Genomic DNA, 18,342 nt, shown 5'->3' with positions numbered 1-18,342 from the left:
GTCACTCTGGCAGTAGAGTAGAAAGATGGACTAGAGAAGAAAGAAAACTGCCATCAGAAGTTCTCTTTAGGTGGCTGTAAATATTCCAGATAAGAGAGCAAGGGCCTTGGAGACAGTGATGGGCATTCACACAAAGGGCCAAAGAGGACCAAGTGATGACATCAACCAAGGAGGAGAAAAGCAGGCAGAGAAGGTCTTTGAGGAGGAAGATATGAGAATCTGAAGATTCTGAGTTAGGCAGAGTCAGGAAAGCTGGAGTGCAATCATTTATTTTGGGTCCAGAAGCCACCAATAGTGTCAACTGCTGGAGGGAAATAAGGCCAGAATGAAAACCTCAGAGTCACCGATGATCTCAGTTTAAACAGTTCTAGTGGAAACGGGAGAAAAAACAATAATGTGGATGCAGAAAGACAGGAGGCGTTGGGGATGAAGGGTTGGCAGACGAGATGAACCCAATGAACTTTAGAGCCAGAGAGGGAAGGATCCCAACAAGAAAAATTTAGGATATAATGAAGACAGAAGATGCAGGTAGACTGCACTAACCATAGAAAGAATGAGGGAGTTATTTCTGTAAGAAAAGAATGGAAAGAATGATTCTGGACGTAGAACAGGTACACACCAAATGGGAGTGATGCGAGAAAATGGAGTTTCCTATTTATTGATCAGGTGAGAGAGAAGATCACTGGCCTAGAGTGAGGAGGGTGGGGACTGGGCAGATATAAGAAGAGTTGTGCAAGTCTGGCAGAGTTGGAAGGGGGAACGGGAAAGAAAGATAGGAAGACATCTGAAATAACTGCTAAGTGGTAGTAAGGGTGAGAAATTTTTAAGTGGTAGTGAACAGCTCCACTTCTAGAGCAATCTGAAAAGCCCAGGTACAAAGGCAGAGAGGGATGTTAGGACAGATCTAAGGCTGGAAGGCAAACCAGGATGGTAGAAGAATGTGCACATTGGGAAGAGTGGCTGAGGTGGTGCCTTGTGGGTCTAGCCTGGATAGAGAAAGAAGGGAATCCAGGAGGGAAACAGAGGTTCAGGTGAAAAGTGAGGATCTGAGTAAGAGGAGTCCTCACTGGCTGAAGAGAGTCACTGTTTGGGAATGAGAGTATTTTGGGACGGGCTATTGGCCTTTAAAAACTGCAAAGGTCTAAAAGGAAGGAAATATTAAAGGTGAAGGTATGGGAGAGGTTAGTTGACATGAAGATCAAGACTTAGAAGAGGTCCAAGAATTCTGAGGGCTGAGGTGTTGGGAAGGTTGACGATGTGGGCATTTTGTCATCCATGAAGATAGAGAAGTCAGAGGCAGGAATCTGAGCAACCCCTAAGTGAAGATTTAGTGTTATTTTGTATATAGTGTCTTTAGTCGGAACAGAAATCTTTAATTTTGGAATAGTCAGTGGTATGAACTTTTCCCACTTATGTGTTTTTTTTTCATTTTTTAAAAGCAATCCTTTTACCATTGTTGTCACTAAGTTATTCTCTTACATTCTTTTATTGTTTAATTATATTGCTTTACTCTTTTAGGTCTTTAATCATCTTCGAGTTTACCTTTGCATATCGTATGAGGAAGGGATCAATTTTTTTTCCCTATAATACATATAATAACTAATAAATTTATTAAATGATCCTCCCTATCCTGACTTCTGATGCTACGTCCACCACATAATAATTCTCATAAGTATATGGTTTCTTTCTGAACTCTATTTTGCCCATTTGCCTTTTCATTTAAATTACCAAGAAAAAAACAACTTTAAGCAAAGGTTGGAAATCACCTGTTAGGAATCAAACAGGTATTCAAAAAGAAAATACTGTGGCACTGCTGCAAACAAATGAGTATATAGACATAAAACTGACATTAATGAACTTAATAGTGTACCTGTACAGGGCTTGTTTCTTTGTCCCTGAGTCTTCTGAGATTTTGGAGGGATGGGGAATTGAGGGATACTTCTGCATACAGGTGCTGCCAAAGGCATATGAAGGACCTAGAAGAGAAGCAGCCATTAATTATACTATGTTTGAAAAGTCACTGCACCATTTTCAGTTCAGAAATTTTACCTGTTGAGGAGGGGCAGGGAAGGTATTTCCGTTCTGTCCAACCACAGATACAGGGATCATTCCCACCATTCCTTGGAGTACAGGTTGGACAGGAGAAGCAATTATGATGGCAGATCCTTTAAAAAAAAAAAATCTCAGTAAGATTCTATCTCATAAAAAAAGACTCCGAAATAATTGATTTATTTAAAATAAATTCTCTAAAATTATAGTCCCTTTACCTTAGAATCTTATGCTCAGAAAACTTTATGAAGAAGGGCAAAGCTAACAAATTAAGAGAAAGTCAATCTGAAGTAATCTTATAGCATTTGTTCAAGGTAAATATCGTGAGCAAGCATTAAGACTTCACAGTCAGGAGATTACATTATATGATTATATGTTATATGTTGATTCTGCTAGATGGAATAGTAAAATTGATTAGAAACTTGATGGTGAAGTCAACAGTATCTATAGCCTATGGCTATCCTATTTTATGACTGCCCATAAATCAGGCTTTTCTTTTTTTAAAGATTTTATTTATTTATTCATAGACACAGAGAGAGAGGCAGAGACACAGGCAGAGACACAGGCAGAGGGAGAGGGAGAAGCAGGCTCCATGCAGGGAGCCCGATGTGGGATTCGATCCCAGGTCTCCAGGATCACACCCCAGGCTGCAGGCAGTGCCAAACCACTGCGCCACCGGGGCTGCCCTAAATCAGACTTTTCCTGACACTCATTAACTGTTCCTGTCAGATGGACACTCACCTCAATCTCTCGAATACCTACCTACCCACACTCGGCAACTCCCTCCCTTCGCTCCAACTGCTACTTCATTCTCTGACCTTTAGCTCAAGTCCCACATCCTCTACTAATTCTCAACCAGCACTTCAAGCAGATCCATCAGGCTTACCAATTAATTGTGTGTATTTATTCAGATTTTTATTATATACCTATAATATTTTTTAAAAAGTGGGGGGAAAGGAGCTTGGGAGCCAATATATAAGGAAAGGCAGATGAACGTATCATTAGGTTCATCTTCAAGAATCACTGAGAATTTCATAACTCATCAGTATTTGAATTTCATAACTCATCAGTAGATTTAAAGAAGGTATGACCAAATTAATTAGGGAGAGAAAAGAGAAGGTATAATCACAAATTTCAGTCTTTTCTCACACTATCTATCCATGATTTAATTCCTCCTAGTCAATAACTGCACACACAAGAGCAATGAGATGCCATTCCAAAGAAATGAATTTTATATTATGTTCTTAGTTACCTTGTGAAAAGCTGGGTGACACAGTCTGGTTGATAGTGAACACACTGTTTGACCTTGGTGGTGTCTGTAACTGGGGCAGGGGAGGCTGAGCACTCACAGGGGCAGAATTTCCAGGCAACACCACCACATTAGACTGACTTACAGTTGTTCCTAAGGCTGTTGGATCAGTCACACAGGTAGCTATGAGAATGTTATTTGAATTGCCAAAAGTCGTGCTTGTAGCTGGCATCAACTGTATGTAGCCCCCATCCTTGGAAACACATGGTGTAACACTGGCTGAAAAAGTGACGCTGCCTTCATTCTGAGTGTTGTTTATGACAGAGTCTTCAGGTTTGAGGGCCAAAAGGCTCTGTTCCACTGATGCTGAATCCCCTAATCTTTCAGCAGATGTGACAGCACATGCAGTTTCTTCTGGAGACAGGCATTTAACTAATTCTGCATTTTTGGAAGGCGACTTGGTAGGAGAGGACAATATTATAGTTGGCAAGTTTTCCCCACTGATACTAGAAACTGCACTGTTTAGTTCAGTATCTGAGGAAACAAATGGATCATCACTAATAATAATTTTGAGAGAAACAATATTTGATGCATCTATGTCTGCCGAGTTGTCCACAGCAGGTTTATCACTAGTATTTTGGGACTCAGGCTGAGAATCTCCCACTGAAGAACACACAGATTCTGAAGGAAGAGAATGCTTATCTTCCACAGGATTACCTTCTGGAGCAATCACTGTAACATCCCCATGGTTACCGCTTTCACCTAAATTCAGAAAAATACTATCTCCATCTTCTTTTAAAGTTGAAGGTTCGTGTGAATCGATGGCAACTTTCTCAGACTTGAAGGGCTGAGTTTCCTGTTTTTCTGTAGGTTTTAACTTGGGAGTTGATGAATCATCAGATGGTTGTTTAACCGAAGACACTGAATTTTCAAGACGAATGTCTACTTGTTCAGGTACAGTTAAACTTGAACTTTCAACTGACACAGGTAATGTTTTACTTTGAAGTGAAGAATTATCTTGGCAGTCTGCATGTTGTTGTGATGCAACTGGCAGCATGCTGTGAATCTCAGTTTTACTCTGCATTTCTCCAGGGTCTGGTGACTTAGAACCAGGGAGATTGGTTTTAAGTCTTGCTGTGTTGTTAGAGCTTTCACAAAACTGATTGGTTTTAGATGTATTTCCACTTAATGGAATATTTTGGGATAAAAGCTGAGAACTCTTCCCAGAGAGAATTAAGTTTTCACTGTTAGTTTCACCACCAAGGGGAACAAATGATGTTATTGGTATACCAGACTCATCAGGCTGTAAGGGAGACTCATGCGATACATCCGTCAACAGAGAATTCTTTCCAACTTCCATTGCCATGGCACCTTCAGTGGACATCTGATGTGTGTATAATTCAGCACAACGTTGATTACATTCAGCATCAGAATTTACTCTTTGGTTAAAGTCATTTAAATGAGGCACAGATTCAAAGGCAATGTCAAGGTTACACTTCTGTCCATTAGGTGCAACTGTTTTAAATGCCTTTTTCTGGATGCTAGAGCCTATCTGAGAAAAGTGCTCCTGGGCTTCCTGTCGAAGCTCATCATGGTGGCTGCTATTCTTCAAAGCATTTGAGGGGTCTTCATTTTGATAGGATGCACAAAATGAGGGCTGCCCAGACTGATCACCTACAAAACAGAAAGATGGTAGAAATGATGAGTACAAAAAAAAAAAAAAAAAAAAAAAAAGAAATGATGAGTACATACTGGTTTCTGAGGGAGTCATGTTTACTATAAAACCTGTTTTGCCAAGGAAGTAACTAATCTTTGACACACTGTTAAGTGGAAGTTTGAAAAACTGTTTATCTCCCATTTTGTGAGTATTAAACTTTACAGTTACTTTTTTCTTTTTTAAAATTACTGATGCCTTTTCAAACAAGTGCCAAATTGTTTTTCAAAACTCTTAGAAAACAAATGATGCAAAGAAGGAAAAAGTATATAGCTTTAAGAACATCTAATGTTTATCAGTATGTAAAAAACCCTGGTGCCACATGTGCTGTTTTTATTTTCCCCCCAAATAGCTGGCTTTTCAACTTGTACCATTTCTGTTGACTTTCTTTCTTTAATAAGATTTTATTTATTTATCCATAAGAGACACAGACAGAGAGGCAGAGACATAGGAAGGCTCCTGAGGGACTCGATCCCAAGACCCCAGGATCACGACCCTGAGCCTAAGGCAGACAGACGCTCAACCACTGAGCCACTCAGACGTCCCTGTTGACCTTATTTTATTTGATATATTCTTCAAGGTGAAATGAGGCAAGTACATTTTGTATGATCAACCCCTGATGTTACTGTCTACTATCTGGAATCTTCAATATACACTTATTAAAGACCAACCACATTAGTGTTGGGATACAAAGATGAATGACCTAGTCTCTGCCTTTGGGGAGATCAGTCTAGTAAGGGAAGCAGACATAGAAAGAGATGACAAAACTTGTAAAAACTGTAATAGTACAGGAGCAAAAGCCACTACTTTCTGCCTAATGGATGTGACTATGTGTCACAGAGAGGCTATTATCAGAGGGGATCTTGGAAAAACAAATGAACTGCAATAGCTGGAATAAGAAAGGACATTTCAGAAACACGGCACTGACCTACAGAGCACTCCCAGTGTACGACAGAGAACACTGATAATATGAAAAATACAGGGAAAAATCTGGAAAAATGTCTGTCATCTAGGATTCTGTTAACATGACAATGGTAAAATCATCTTTGGTTCAGAGCACATTTAAATCATACTGTGGGGAGATGGGAAGAAATCACACCCATGCCATGTGCACTGAGGTGTAGTCTGTTTCAGTGAAGTGCTAAGACTGAGAATGAGATTTCAAGTTTTATTCTGTACATAGTAGAGTTCTTAACTGAAGCATTATCTTCCAAACAAAATACCACTACAATCCAGTTTAAGAATCAGAAGATTGGGTTTGGGTGTAGGCAGAGGATTTAAAGTGGGAATGTAGCCTGAGATATTCTAAAACTAGTTTTTGGAAGACATGATGCTAAAGTTGGAAGGGTAATGGCATTTAAGAAGACAGCAGAAAAGATTATTTTGGCACAGCTTGTTAGTAACAGAACATATAAAGGTGGTACTAAAATGGCATCAAGTTTAGCACATGTGAGATGCAAGTATAAATGGTTACCTTTGAGGGAAAGAGATGGAGGGTATAGTGCTGGGAAGGGATAGGACGAGAGCTTTTCATGGTTCTGGCAGTGTTCTATTTTTTGACTTGGGAGATGGTTATACAGGATATTTGCTTAGCTATATTTCAATGAGCTATGCATATTTTTATTGTGTACTTCTGCATTAAGTATTATGGTTTACAAAATTAAAAAAACTAATATGTAAAGGATATAAGATGAACACATTCACTGCCCTCCCTCTGTCAGTAAGTAGTTACTGTGAGTCAATTATGTCCCATATTGGTCATCCACTGCTACCTCATTGGTATGGGAGGCAGAAATGTAAAAACTGACTTAGTAATAAACACAACCCGTACTGCAAGCCTATCATTACAGTATATAATTTCTTCTGAATAATTGAGATATAGATGCTGAGCTTACCAGGCTGAGTGACTAATACCACATACCAGCCTTACATAGTAGGGATTTGGATTTGTGCCACAAAAAAAATTATGTTAAACGTTAATAGATTTTTGTCAAACTGGGCACTATTAATACTACATTGTGTCAACAATCTATTGCATCATGAAAGAATGAGTACTAAAAATTCACCTTTTAATTAAATTAATAGAAGGCTTGGAATTTTTTCTTTAATGAAAAAACTTAAAAACCAAACAAAACCAAACAAACCCTATGTGGTAATTTGAACTTTCAAATTAAACAATATTTTCTGCCTTTGAAATTTTGAGACTGATATTAGGATTTGGATTGAATATTAACAAAACCAAATTCTTACCAGACAGTTCTGTTTCAAAAGAACCTTTAACTGCTAGAGTAGTTTCATCTGCTAAGACTACACTGGAATTGGTTTCCAGATGCTGACTGGAAATACCTTGTGATATATTTTTATTATTCTTTGATTTACCTGTTAAAAAGGGAACAGGGAAACAGTTGGTTAAATGATCAAAATAACAATAAGCATCAGTTAATACAGTTAATACAGCCTGACAGTGATCAAGCAAATGTTAAACTTTATGTTAAAATTATGGTCTTCTGGATGTTTTTAACATCTTGCCTTGTATATCATTACAAAATCAAAGTTTTTTCCAAAAGACAATTAGTTCTTAAACTTTAGCCTATACCAGAATCACCCGGAGAGCCCAAGATTTTGCATTTTTAACATGTTCTCAGATAACGTACGCTGGTTTGCAGACAACACCACTTTCAGAACTACTGCATACGATCATAAAATTGAGGGCAATGGCCAATTTCCTGTATTCCTTTAGTATTATCCAAATGTGTTCAGTATAATGTATGTGTATTTTGTGTTGATTGGCAAAAACACCCACAAAAAATAAAAAAGGTTCTCCATTTTTATAGCTAGTTAAAAAAAAAAACCAGCCCCCCCTTTTCATAGCCGTACGTTTGCTCTGATGAAAACAGGACATTTTTTTCAGATGCTCTGGGCATGTTGCTTCGATCTGATTAAACTGCCAAATAAATTGAAACTTTTTTCTTTTAACTGCCTTGAAAGAAATGGTCTACTTACCATAGTCAAAGAGATCAAAGAGGGCCTGAAATGCTGGATCTGATTCTGTTTGTTCTAATATATCCTGTATAGCTTCCTCAGACATATGGATTTCACTCTGCAAAGAAAAGAGTGATCCTAAGTGAATCAGTATAAATACCAGCAAAATAATTGGAGGGCATACGATAGCTCTCATTTTTTGTAAATAATTATTTCTCTCCACGAAAATTTCTTTTGATTACAACACTTCATTCATTGAAACAAATAAAGCAACACTAGAAAGTAGAAAGTGAATGCCTCTTAATTCCACATCTTAGAGTTGACTGTTTTGGTGAATATATTCCCAAACCTTAAAATAAAATGAACAGAGAAACTACAGTTATGTTTCTGTGTATAACTTAAGTAAAAGCACACTTACTTAAAAAAAGTAAATGTTCTTTTTTAAACTCGACATCCAGCACTGTCAAAGCTTATGGTGTACAGTGTAATGTCTTGACCTACATATACTGTGAAATGATGAGCACAGTAAGTTTAGTTAACATCCATCATCTTATACAGATATAAAAACAATAAAATTTTTTCCTTTTGAAAAAATTCTAATGGTTGGAGATTTAAAATTCTCAATTTTAGTTATTATAAAATTATCCTGCAATGTTATATTCAAGATTGGTAAGACATACACTGAATCCCATGGGACAGGAAATTCATATGGAGCAAATGTGGAACTTTCATGAAGTGTTAAAAACTTAGGATTTTTTATAAAAATGGCTATAAAATGAAAAGAAAAACCTGTTTGAAGTTAAAGAGCCAATTCACTTTATGAGGATGTACAGAGAACATCAATAATTCTTGATGAAATGTGATTCAGGAGGAGTCCAAGAGCTTGAATAAGTATTTCTACATCCAGGAACTTGAAAATTTATAGTAACGTAAATGTTGAGAACACAATGTAATCAAATTATGAAATGGTGGATACATTCTTATTAAAGTTAATGTTGACAAAATGCATTTTTCTAGTACATCATTTTATTCTCAGCTTTAAAAATTATGATCAAAAGAACCCTGAGATAAATTTCCAAAGGCAACTGCAAATCAATCTTCTAAGTATTTTTATAACCAAAAGTATAATTTACATACAATAAAATGCACAGATCCTAAGTCCACAGTTCAAAGAGCTTTGATAATTTTAAGGGCTGTGTAACCACCACACTAAGTGTAAAATGGGGTGCCTGGCTATCTTGGTTGGTGGAAGTGTGCAAGTCTTGATTTCAGGGTTGTAAGTTTGAGCCCCATGTTGGGTGTAGAGATTACTTAAAAACAAAATCTTAAAAAAAAAAAAAAGTCAAGTATTTCCACCACCTAAGAAAATCACTCACCAATACACACCATTTCCTTTTCTAGAGAATTCCTCCCTTTGGCAAATGACTCCCTCATCCTCACTCAGGCAACAATTTCTGATTTCTATCAGTATGAATCTGTGTTGCCTGTTTTAGAACTTTATACAAATGGAAGCACACTATATGTATTCTTTTAGCTATCTTCTTTGATGAACATATGTTTGAGATTCACCTATGTTGTTATGTGTATCAGTAGCTTATTCCTTTTTATTGTTCACCAGTATTCTATTTTATGACTGTCAAAATTTGTTTATTCCTTTTTTGTTGAAGGACATCTGCTTTCTTTTTATTATTTGTCTATTAGGGACAAAGCTGTTATGAATACTCTTGCATAGGTCTCTTGGTAAACATATGTGAACATATTTATTTCTTTTGGGTAAAAACCTAGTGACTGCCAGGTCATAAAGAAAACGTATATGTGTATATATAACTTTGTTAACTATCAGATTTCCAAACAGGTTGTATTTATTTCATAACTTCCATTAGCAATTTTTCAGAGTTCTCGTTGTTTCACATCCTTGTCAACATCTGGTACTGTCCGATTTTTAACTTTCAGCCATTGTAGTGAGTATGAAATGGTATCTTACTGTATTCTTTTCATTTCCCAAATGACAAATAATGTTATCTTTTCATGACTTTATTGGCCATTCCTATCTTCTATTGTTTGTTCCAGTCTTCTACACATTTTCTTTAAAAAATTTTATTTTTAATTTTTTAAAATTTAAATTCAATTTGCCAACATATAACACTCAGTGTTCTATCCATTTCTTAAAATGGGTGGTTTATCTTTTTTTTGTCAGATACATGTATTATGAATATTTTCTCCAAGTTGGTGGTTTGACCTTTGATTTTTTTGTTAATGATGATTTTATTTTATTTTTATTTTTATTATTTTTTTAAAGATTTATTTATTCAGAGAGAGAGAGAGAGAGAGAGAGAGAGAGAGGCAGAGACACAGGCAGAGGGAGAAGCAGGCTCCATGCAGGGAGCCCAATCAATCCCGGGTCTCCAGGATCACACCCCAGGCTGCAGGCGGCGCTAAACCGCTGCACCACCGGGGCTGCCCGTTAATGATGATTTTAACAAGCAGGTATTGTAAATTTTAAGGAAGCTTTTTTTTTTTTTAAACAGTTAGTGACTTGTGTAGTATAAGAAATCTTGCCTATTTCAAGGTCACAAAGACTTGTAAATATTTTAAAATTCCTACTTCACCTATTTATACAACTTCTCAGTGAATCTGGTGTTTTTACTACTCAGTTGGGCATTGTGTCTTGCTGTTCTTTTAAAAAGTTACTTAAATCTTAATTTTTAACTTTCCCTAAATATACATTATTTTACAATAGGGTATTATTCATTTGTTAAACATTAAGACAGGAGAAGTTTTTAAAAAGAAGTACTGGTAGATAACTTAAAGTTGCTTTAAAAAGCTTGTTATATTTTGTTACATTTACTGACTTCACTATGGGAAACTGTTTCAAAATTTTTTTAAAGCATTCTGAAGGAACCTACCAAAAAAATTCAGTGGTTTTACCTACTGTTCATCTGAAAGCAAGTCTGCTATAATGAATTCATTTGGTGGGCATGGCATTAAGAATTGATTACGGTCTCAGAGTCCCAAGTCAAAGGATGTGCTACAGTCACAATCTCAGCTGCTCTTGAGGAGAGATATTTGCACATGACACATCTTTATTTTTTAAAAAACATATGAATATTAAAGATAAATTATTAAATCCTTCCTTTACCAGCTTTTGCTCTTCCATCTTCACCATCACTGAATAGCAACAGTGACTACAGTCTCATCTTCCTTCTCTTAGCAGAAACTTCACATAATTTACTTAGTTATTAATAACTTTTCTTTTTTTTGTTGTTGAAAAACTTTTCTTTTAAAAGTATCTTGTTCATTTTACTTGGATTCATTATATATCTTTAACATACAATTTCATTGTTTTCTCATATTATTACATAGTCCACAACAATATAAAAGAAATGTAATTTATACATACATAGTACAGTATTGTTGCTTACTGCACACAAACATCCACTCATGAATCTTATAGTATCAAATACTTAGATATCCATGACTGACTGTGTACAGCTATAGTAAAGTGTTCTGCTGACATGTGGAAGAATTAAGAGATTTTAGATGGGTTGGAGAGGTCTTATTACTTTTTCCATTTAAATCACATAGTTTAAACTGATTATTTGAAAATTCACTAATACTTTCAAAAATAGGTTACATTTACATTTGGATAAGGAAGGAAATCTCTATAGAAGATTATTATCTTAAATAATTTTATACCTTTGTTGGTAATAGGTTTTTTGGGGGGTCAAGATTCTTTTTAAAATAATCTCTATATACAACATGGGGCTGGAACTTATAACTCCAATATCAAGAGTTCCATGCTATACTAACTGAGCGAGGAAGGCACTCCTTGGCAATGGTTTTGAAATGAAGCCAAGATACCATCAATTTTAACTATAAGTATATATACTACACACACACCCTAACCTATACCTGAAGTCCCAGGAGTTCATCAATTGAAGTCTCTGGTTCCGTAGGGTTGCTGTCTGTTTGCTTAGGTATTTGAGCAATATTGTTGTCGCTGTAACATGGAAAGAAAAATTTTTACAATAGTTCTCAATTAGGTGAAAACAATTAGGCATCATCAACACACATAGCTTACCTAGTCAAAAATTTATTAATGTTTTCTGCAAGCTTTTCTTGAAGAGATTTGTTACTTAATATTTTTTCCCGTGCATTTTCAATAACCATTTGCTAGAAAAGAAAGTCAATGTTAGTAAAAGAATAGGGTAGAGCTTCTAGTTAATGGGAGCTAGCTAGTTTTAACAAATCTAGGTGGGAACTCCAAAGTTATGGTGTCTCCCCCCATATTAATTCTTGAATACCATGCTTCCCAAGTGTTTTCACAGATCCTTCACCAGTTCTTAACTGATTACAAAATACAGTTCCAAACTCTTTAGCTTTTCATATAAGGTTTTTAATCATCTGACTCTAGTAAGATGCCCTATTATGTTGCATAATCCAGCACCAAAATGTATTTATACTTTCCTAAACGTATCATTGCTTCACTTGTGCATTTGCACATGCTACCTAAATGGACGGTCTCCTACTCATAAATTTTACTACTCTCTATCCTAAGGCAATTCCACTACACAGTTTTATAGAAATACTGTTAACACACAAATGACACACACATACACACACACACACAAATACCAACATTTTAAAACTCAGGATATCTCAAACTGCAAAGCTTATTAATAAGGTCACTTACTTTTTCTACTGCAAATGCATTTGGATCTTGGAAATTCCGTATTGTTGAATGAGGCCCAGACAAAGTGTTACTTTTCCTTTGAGATTCACTGAAACACATTTTAAAGCTTGTTTTTTAATTGGTATGAAAAATAGATTCAATGGTAGTTACATATACAGGTTTAAATCTTAAGATCATGGACAAACGGGTATTTTTCCTCTCTGTGGTAGGAACAAATGGCTAGAGTAGAAAAGCATTACTATATCTGCATTAATAAGAAATGAATCTGAGGTTCAGCTTTACTACTATGTGGTCTGCAGCAAGGTTAAGTTCTGACTCTGCCTACTTTATAATGAGATAAAATCTTAAAAAACAATAATGAAGTTGATCTTATTTATTTATTCATGAGAGATAGAGAGAGACAGAGAGAGAGAAAGAGAGAGAGAGAGGCAGAGATACAGGCAGAGGGAGAAGCACGCTCCATGCAGGGAGTCCGATGTGGGACTCGATCCCAGGTCTCCGGGATCACACCCTGGGCTGCAAGCGGCACTAAACTGCTGCACCACCAGGGCTGCCCACGTTACTGGGTTTATGAAAGAACTGAATACAATGAAGATGTGTAAAGACTATTTTTTAAAATCTTTCTTCTTTCTCTTTCTTTCTTCTTTCTTTCTTTTCTTTCTTTCAGATTTTATTTACTTATTTATTCATGAGAGACACAGAGAAAGGCAGAGATAGAAGCAGAGGGAGACGAGGCTCCCTGAGGGGAGCCCAAAGCGGGACTCGATCCCCGGACCTCGGGATCACAACCTGAGCCAGAGGCAGACGCTCAACCACTGAGCCACCCAGATGCCCTAAAATTTATTAAAAAAAAAAAAAAAATTTTTTTTTTTTGAGAGTGAGCATATGCACAAGCTAGCAGCTAGGGGTGGGGAGAGGGGTAAAGAGAGAAAAAGAGATCTTTTTTTTTTTGTTTTTTCATTTTATCCTAACTTTTAGTATCTTTGTTCTTCATTGATTTTTAAATTTAAATTCAATTAACATATAGTGTATTATTAGTTTCAGAGGTAGAGTTCAGTGATTCATCACTTGCATACAATACCCAGTGCTCATTCTATCACATGCCCTCCTTAATGCCCATCACCTAGTTACCCCGTCCCCAACACACCTTCCCTCCAGCAACCCTGTTTGTTTTCTATGATTAAGAGTCTCTTATGGTTTGTCTCCCTCTGATTTCGTCTTGTTTTATTTTTCCCTCCCTTCCCCTATGATCCTCTGGTTTTGCCTCTTAAATTCCACATATGAGTGAAATCATATGAAAATTATCTTTTTCTGATTGACTTATTTCACTTAGCTGAGAGAGAATCTTAAGCAGGCCCAGCAAGGAGCCTGTCATGGGGCTCGATCTCATGACCTTGAGATCATGACGTGAGCTGAAATCAAGAGTCGGAATGCTTAATCAACTAGCCACCCAGCTGCCCCTGTATAGAGACTTTATAAAAAGACCAATGTTTCTTTCTTTCTTTTTTTTTTAAGACCAAGTTTCCTATAAATGTTAGATACTGTTATAGTTGTTTTACTATTAAAATAAAGGAGGCTGAGGTTAGGCTTAAATGAGAGACAACCAACAGAGAAACTCTAACAAAAATACACATGGCACAGTAGCTAGAAAATTGGAAAAAGCGTTTAAAAACTATCATCTTAAAAAAAAAAAAAAAAAAAAAACTATCATCTTTTTTTTTTTTTAAAGGTTTTATTTATTCATTCATGAGAGACAGAGAGAGAGAGAGAGGCAGAGGGAGAGGTGGGCTCCACACAGGGAGCCCGATGTGGGACTCGATCCTGGGACTCCAGGATCACACCCTGAGCCGAAGGCAGGTGCTAAACCGCTGAGCCACCCAGGGATCCCCAAAAACTATCATCTTTTTTGTGAAATATCCTTCAAACAAAGACAGAGAGCTAAGTACAGAAAGAGCTTTGATCTCAAAGACTCCCTGGAAAAAATTTCTGACTTTAAGACTTGAAATATGTGTTTGTGGACATGCCAGTATTCTATTTATTTAAAAAAAATTCATTAAAAAAAAAATCTGAGATACCACCAATTTTAAGACGTATTTTTATGTACTACTACGGAAAAAGCAGATTTGCTATGAAAAAGTGGTAAGTCATTCATAATAAGATATAACCTGATTTTAAGGTTAAAATTTGGAAAAAGAAATACATTTTTGAATGAGTGTAATAGTAAATAGTCCCAGGAACTGAATCCATCATTGTTATTTTAATCACAACATAAATATGGTGGTGTAATTCTTTAATTTTAATGGTTATTGGAAACTTGTCCTTTCAAAAAGCATTTACCTTTTGCGTCTAGCAGGAGACATTACAGTGGCCTGAGTTTTCTTTTCCTGAGGACCAGGAATGATATTTAAAGCCTCTCCAGCTGTATATCAAGAAAACAAAGCATATGTCAAAGACATGGAATAGTTTTCTACGCTTGAATTAATGGAATAAGTATCATTACATAATGATTATTATTTTATATTAAACTGAGCATATACTGAATGCTTTACTATGTGCAAGGCACTGTAAACTATATTAAGATGAGTAATATGTACTATGACTTAAGGTTTTATAATACAGTACAAGAACAGTACAGTCTCAACAAAAAATAACATGGCAGAATGAAGCATAAGAAGTATAAACTAAGTATATACTATGGTGTGTGTATACTGTTTTTACCCAGAGGTGTAAATGAGATTGGAAAAGATGGAAATGAGGGAGGAGGTAACGGATGGTAATGAATTTAGCTGCAGAGATGAGAGAGAAGACGGATCTAAGAAGGGAGAGAGCTGGCACGTGACTTTTAACTATTAAATTAGAAAATCTGTCATTAACTAGCTATTTGCTAGTTTTATATTCTTGTGTTACAAGAATATAAAAAGCAAGATATACCAGATGGTCTCTAAGTTTATTCCTGGCTCTCAGATTCACAGAAATATGAACTCTTGTCTTTTTTTTTGCTATAATTTTATAATACGAGTATAAAGACAGCAAAGCATATCATCTATTTATACAATTTGACAAAAACAAAATTTCAGAGAAAAAAAATTTAAACTTACTGGCCATAATGTCTTGTGACTGTGAATGGTTGACCACTACAAAATTTGACCTCAAGGGAGCTGAAATCTGGCCAGGTGGCCGTATAACCTGTGTAGCTGTTGAAGGAGTAGTAATAGTAGTAGTAGTAGTAGTAGTACATTGTCCTGAAAGATACGCTAAAGTCAGCAGCTCTGAATTGATAGGAGCTGCTTGAGCTGCAAGTCTCCTCTGTCGCTTGATTTCTGCAATTCCACTTCTTGTTCGGACTGAAACATATGAGGCATTAAAAAAATGAGCCGTTAGAGCACTTTGGTAATTTTAACAAGTCTACTTGTCCTACTCTTTAACATGTGAAATCTATAGATTGAAAAAGAGTCTTTGAAAGTACCAAGTGAGTTTATGTGATAATTTCCTATGAAACAAACTTGTGAGTACAGCTGACCTTTGAATAGCCCAGGGGTTAGGAGCACCAACCCTTTGTACAGTTGAAAATCCAAGTAGAACTTAGGGCTCCCCAAACACTTAATAGCCTGCTGATGACCAGAAGTCATGCCAATAACCAACAGCTGATTAACACATACTTTGTATGTTGTATTGTATCCTTAAAATAACGTAGAGAAAAATGTTATTAAGAAAAATCATAGGAAGCGAAGATATATTTACACTCCTGTACTGTATTTACAGAAAAAAAAAAAATCAATGAATAAGTGGTCCCACACCGTTCAAAGCAGTATGGTTCAAGGGTCATCTGTACACACAAACTCTATGAATCTACGAGTATATTTCTTCTGTAATAATTCATTTTGATACCTCTACAAATTAAGAAACAAACCTATGTAGTAAGAATTAAAGAGATGTGAATACATGAGAGCCAATGAGAAAAACAGGGTGCATTTCAAATGCTTATGTATTATAATAAATGAAATTATTTCCTATGACAAGAACTGTACTTAAAAAAGCAGTAGTTTAAACAAAAATATACTCAGTACAAATGTACTGTTAATTAAAATGTTCATGTGATAGTGTGAGTTTGAAGTAATTCTGAACTTTTTTTTAAAGATTTTATTTATTTGAGAGAGAGTGCACCTGGGAGAGAGAACATGAGCAGAGGGGAGGGGTAGAGGGAGAGGGAGAAGCAGATTCTCTGCTAGGCAGGGAGCCCCGTCATGGGATTCAATCCCAGGACCCTGGGGATCGAGACATGAGACAAAGGCAGACGCTTAACCAACTGAGCCACCCAGGTGCCCAATTCTGAAAATTATTTATAGTTTAAAGTTGAATACCAACCTCTCTGATTGGCAACAAACCCTGGGGAACTTTGCATGCTCCTAACAAATAAAACAAAGTAGTTAGACATTAAAAAATTTCTGCTGCCAAGATACACTCTAATAACAGTATGATCTGAAGTAAGCCGAATTAAAAGGCAATAGATCTTTCAGACAAAAAAGACAAGCACTTTTTTTTGAGGGGCAATCAAATCTTATTTGCTTTAGAAGAGTGGCATCTAAACACACTCACACACATATAATGTTAACAATCAAGCTTCTATCTAGTGTAGTATGCATAACTCTGATATCCCATTAAGAATTTGACTTGACTTTAGGAAGTCTATATATTTAAGAAAACTACATATAAAATTTTATCGTTCTTAATTACCTTCTATCACTAGAGATAACCTTCCCAGAGAAATTTTGGATTTCACATAGGATTCCATAAATACTTCAGAATCCCAAAATTAATTTCAAAGGACAACCTGCTTTTATCAAATTTATGACTATAAAACTATTTTATCCAGCCTCTAACAAGAGAGAAAAGCAAACATAATTCACCATATAAGGTAAATATATAAAGGTGAATTCTCCTTTTATCATGAGTTGGTTACCTAATCACAGATACTGCTATCATCCTGGGAGATCTATTAAACAAGTCTCCAATGACAAGAACAACAAAACTTACTAAACTGAATAAGCATTTTTAATAACACACAAACCAACCTGGAAAGATTTTATGTAGTACCTTGTCAATAAGATATCTAACTTATAAATATTTATAGGTATTAATTAAAATACATTTTTTTAAAATGATTTTATTTATTTATTTAGAGAGAGCGAGTGTGTGAACAGAGGGAGGGCAGAAAGAGAGAATCTCAAGCATTCTCCCTGCTGAGGGGAGAGCCCAATTCAGGGCTCGATCCCACAACCTTGAGATCAGGACCTCAGCAGAAATTGAGAGTTGGATGCTTAACTGACTGAGCCACCAAGGCACCCCAAATTGTGAATGTCTTTGAAAATTATTTGAAAAGGAAGGAATGAGTCAAGAAAGGGGAAAAAAGGTGAGACTATGAAATAGGATATGGTACCGAGTTAGATAGCAAGCATTTGGAACCATTTCAGCAGTTTAAACTGAGGAAAGAAATGGAGCCCCTGATTTTTTTTTTTTTTTTTTAAGATTTATTTATTTTATAGAGAGAGGGAGCAGGAATGGGAAGGGCCAAGCGAGAGGGAGGAGAGAAAGAATCCCAAGCAGATTCCCTGCTGAGTGCAGAGTCCCAACATGGGGCTAGATCTCACAACCTTG

General features: G+C 36.1%; 1 protein-coding gene across 5 annotated transcripts in view; it reads right to left on the bottom strand.

Moving 5' to 3' along the window:
- The window catches only part of LOC112671394 (protein NPAT), a 63,977-nt gene that overhangs the window by 17,898 nt on the left and 27,737 nt on the right, over positions 1–18,342 (bottom strand). For all 5 annotated transcript variants that reach the window (XR_003143597.3, XR_003143596.3, XR_004816269.2 and 2 more), the window contains exons 5-15: positions 17,053–17,093; positions 15,786–16,031; positions 15,025–15,106; positions 12,688–12,775; positions 12,076–12,167; positions 11,907–11,994; positions 8,016–8,112; positions 7,263–7,391; positions 3,302–4,972; positions 2,050–2,165; positions 1,871–1,976 (exon numbers count right to left, since the gene is read on the bottom strand). Coding sequence is in view for 2 of the 5 variants with exons in the window: in XM_025465648.3 (XP_025321433.3) it covers positions 1,871–1,976; positions 2,050–2,165; positions 3,302–4,972; positions 7,263–7,391; positions 8,016–8,112; positions 11,907–11,994; positions 12,076–12,167; positions 12,688–12,775; positions 15,025–15,106; positions 15,786–16,031; positions 17,053–17,093 (2,756 nt within the window). In the remaining 3 variants the exon portion in view is untranslated. The remainder of the gene's footprint in view (positions 1–1,870; positions 1,977–2,049; positions 2,166–3,301; positions 4,973–7,262; positions 7,392–8,015; positions 8,113–11,906; positions 11,995–12,075; positions 12,168–12,687; positions 12,776–15,024; positions 15,107–15,785; positions 16,032–17,052; positions 17,094–18,342) is intronic.

This window comes from Canis lupus, chromosome 5 (assembly GCF_003254725.2).
Source record: "Canis lupus dingo isolate Sandy chromosome 5, ASM325472v2, whole genome shotgun sequence".
NCBI lineage: Eukaryota > Metazoa > Chordata > Mammalia > Carnivora > Canidae > Canis > Canis lupus.
This window is presented reverse-complemented; position numbering and strand designations above follow the sequence as displayed.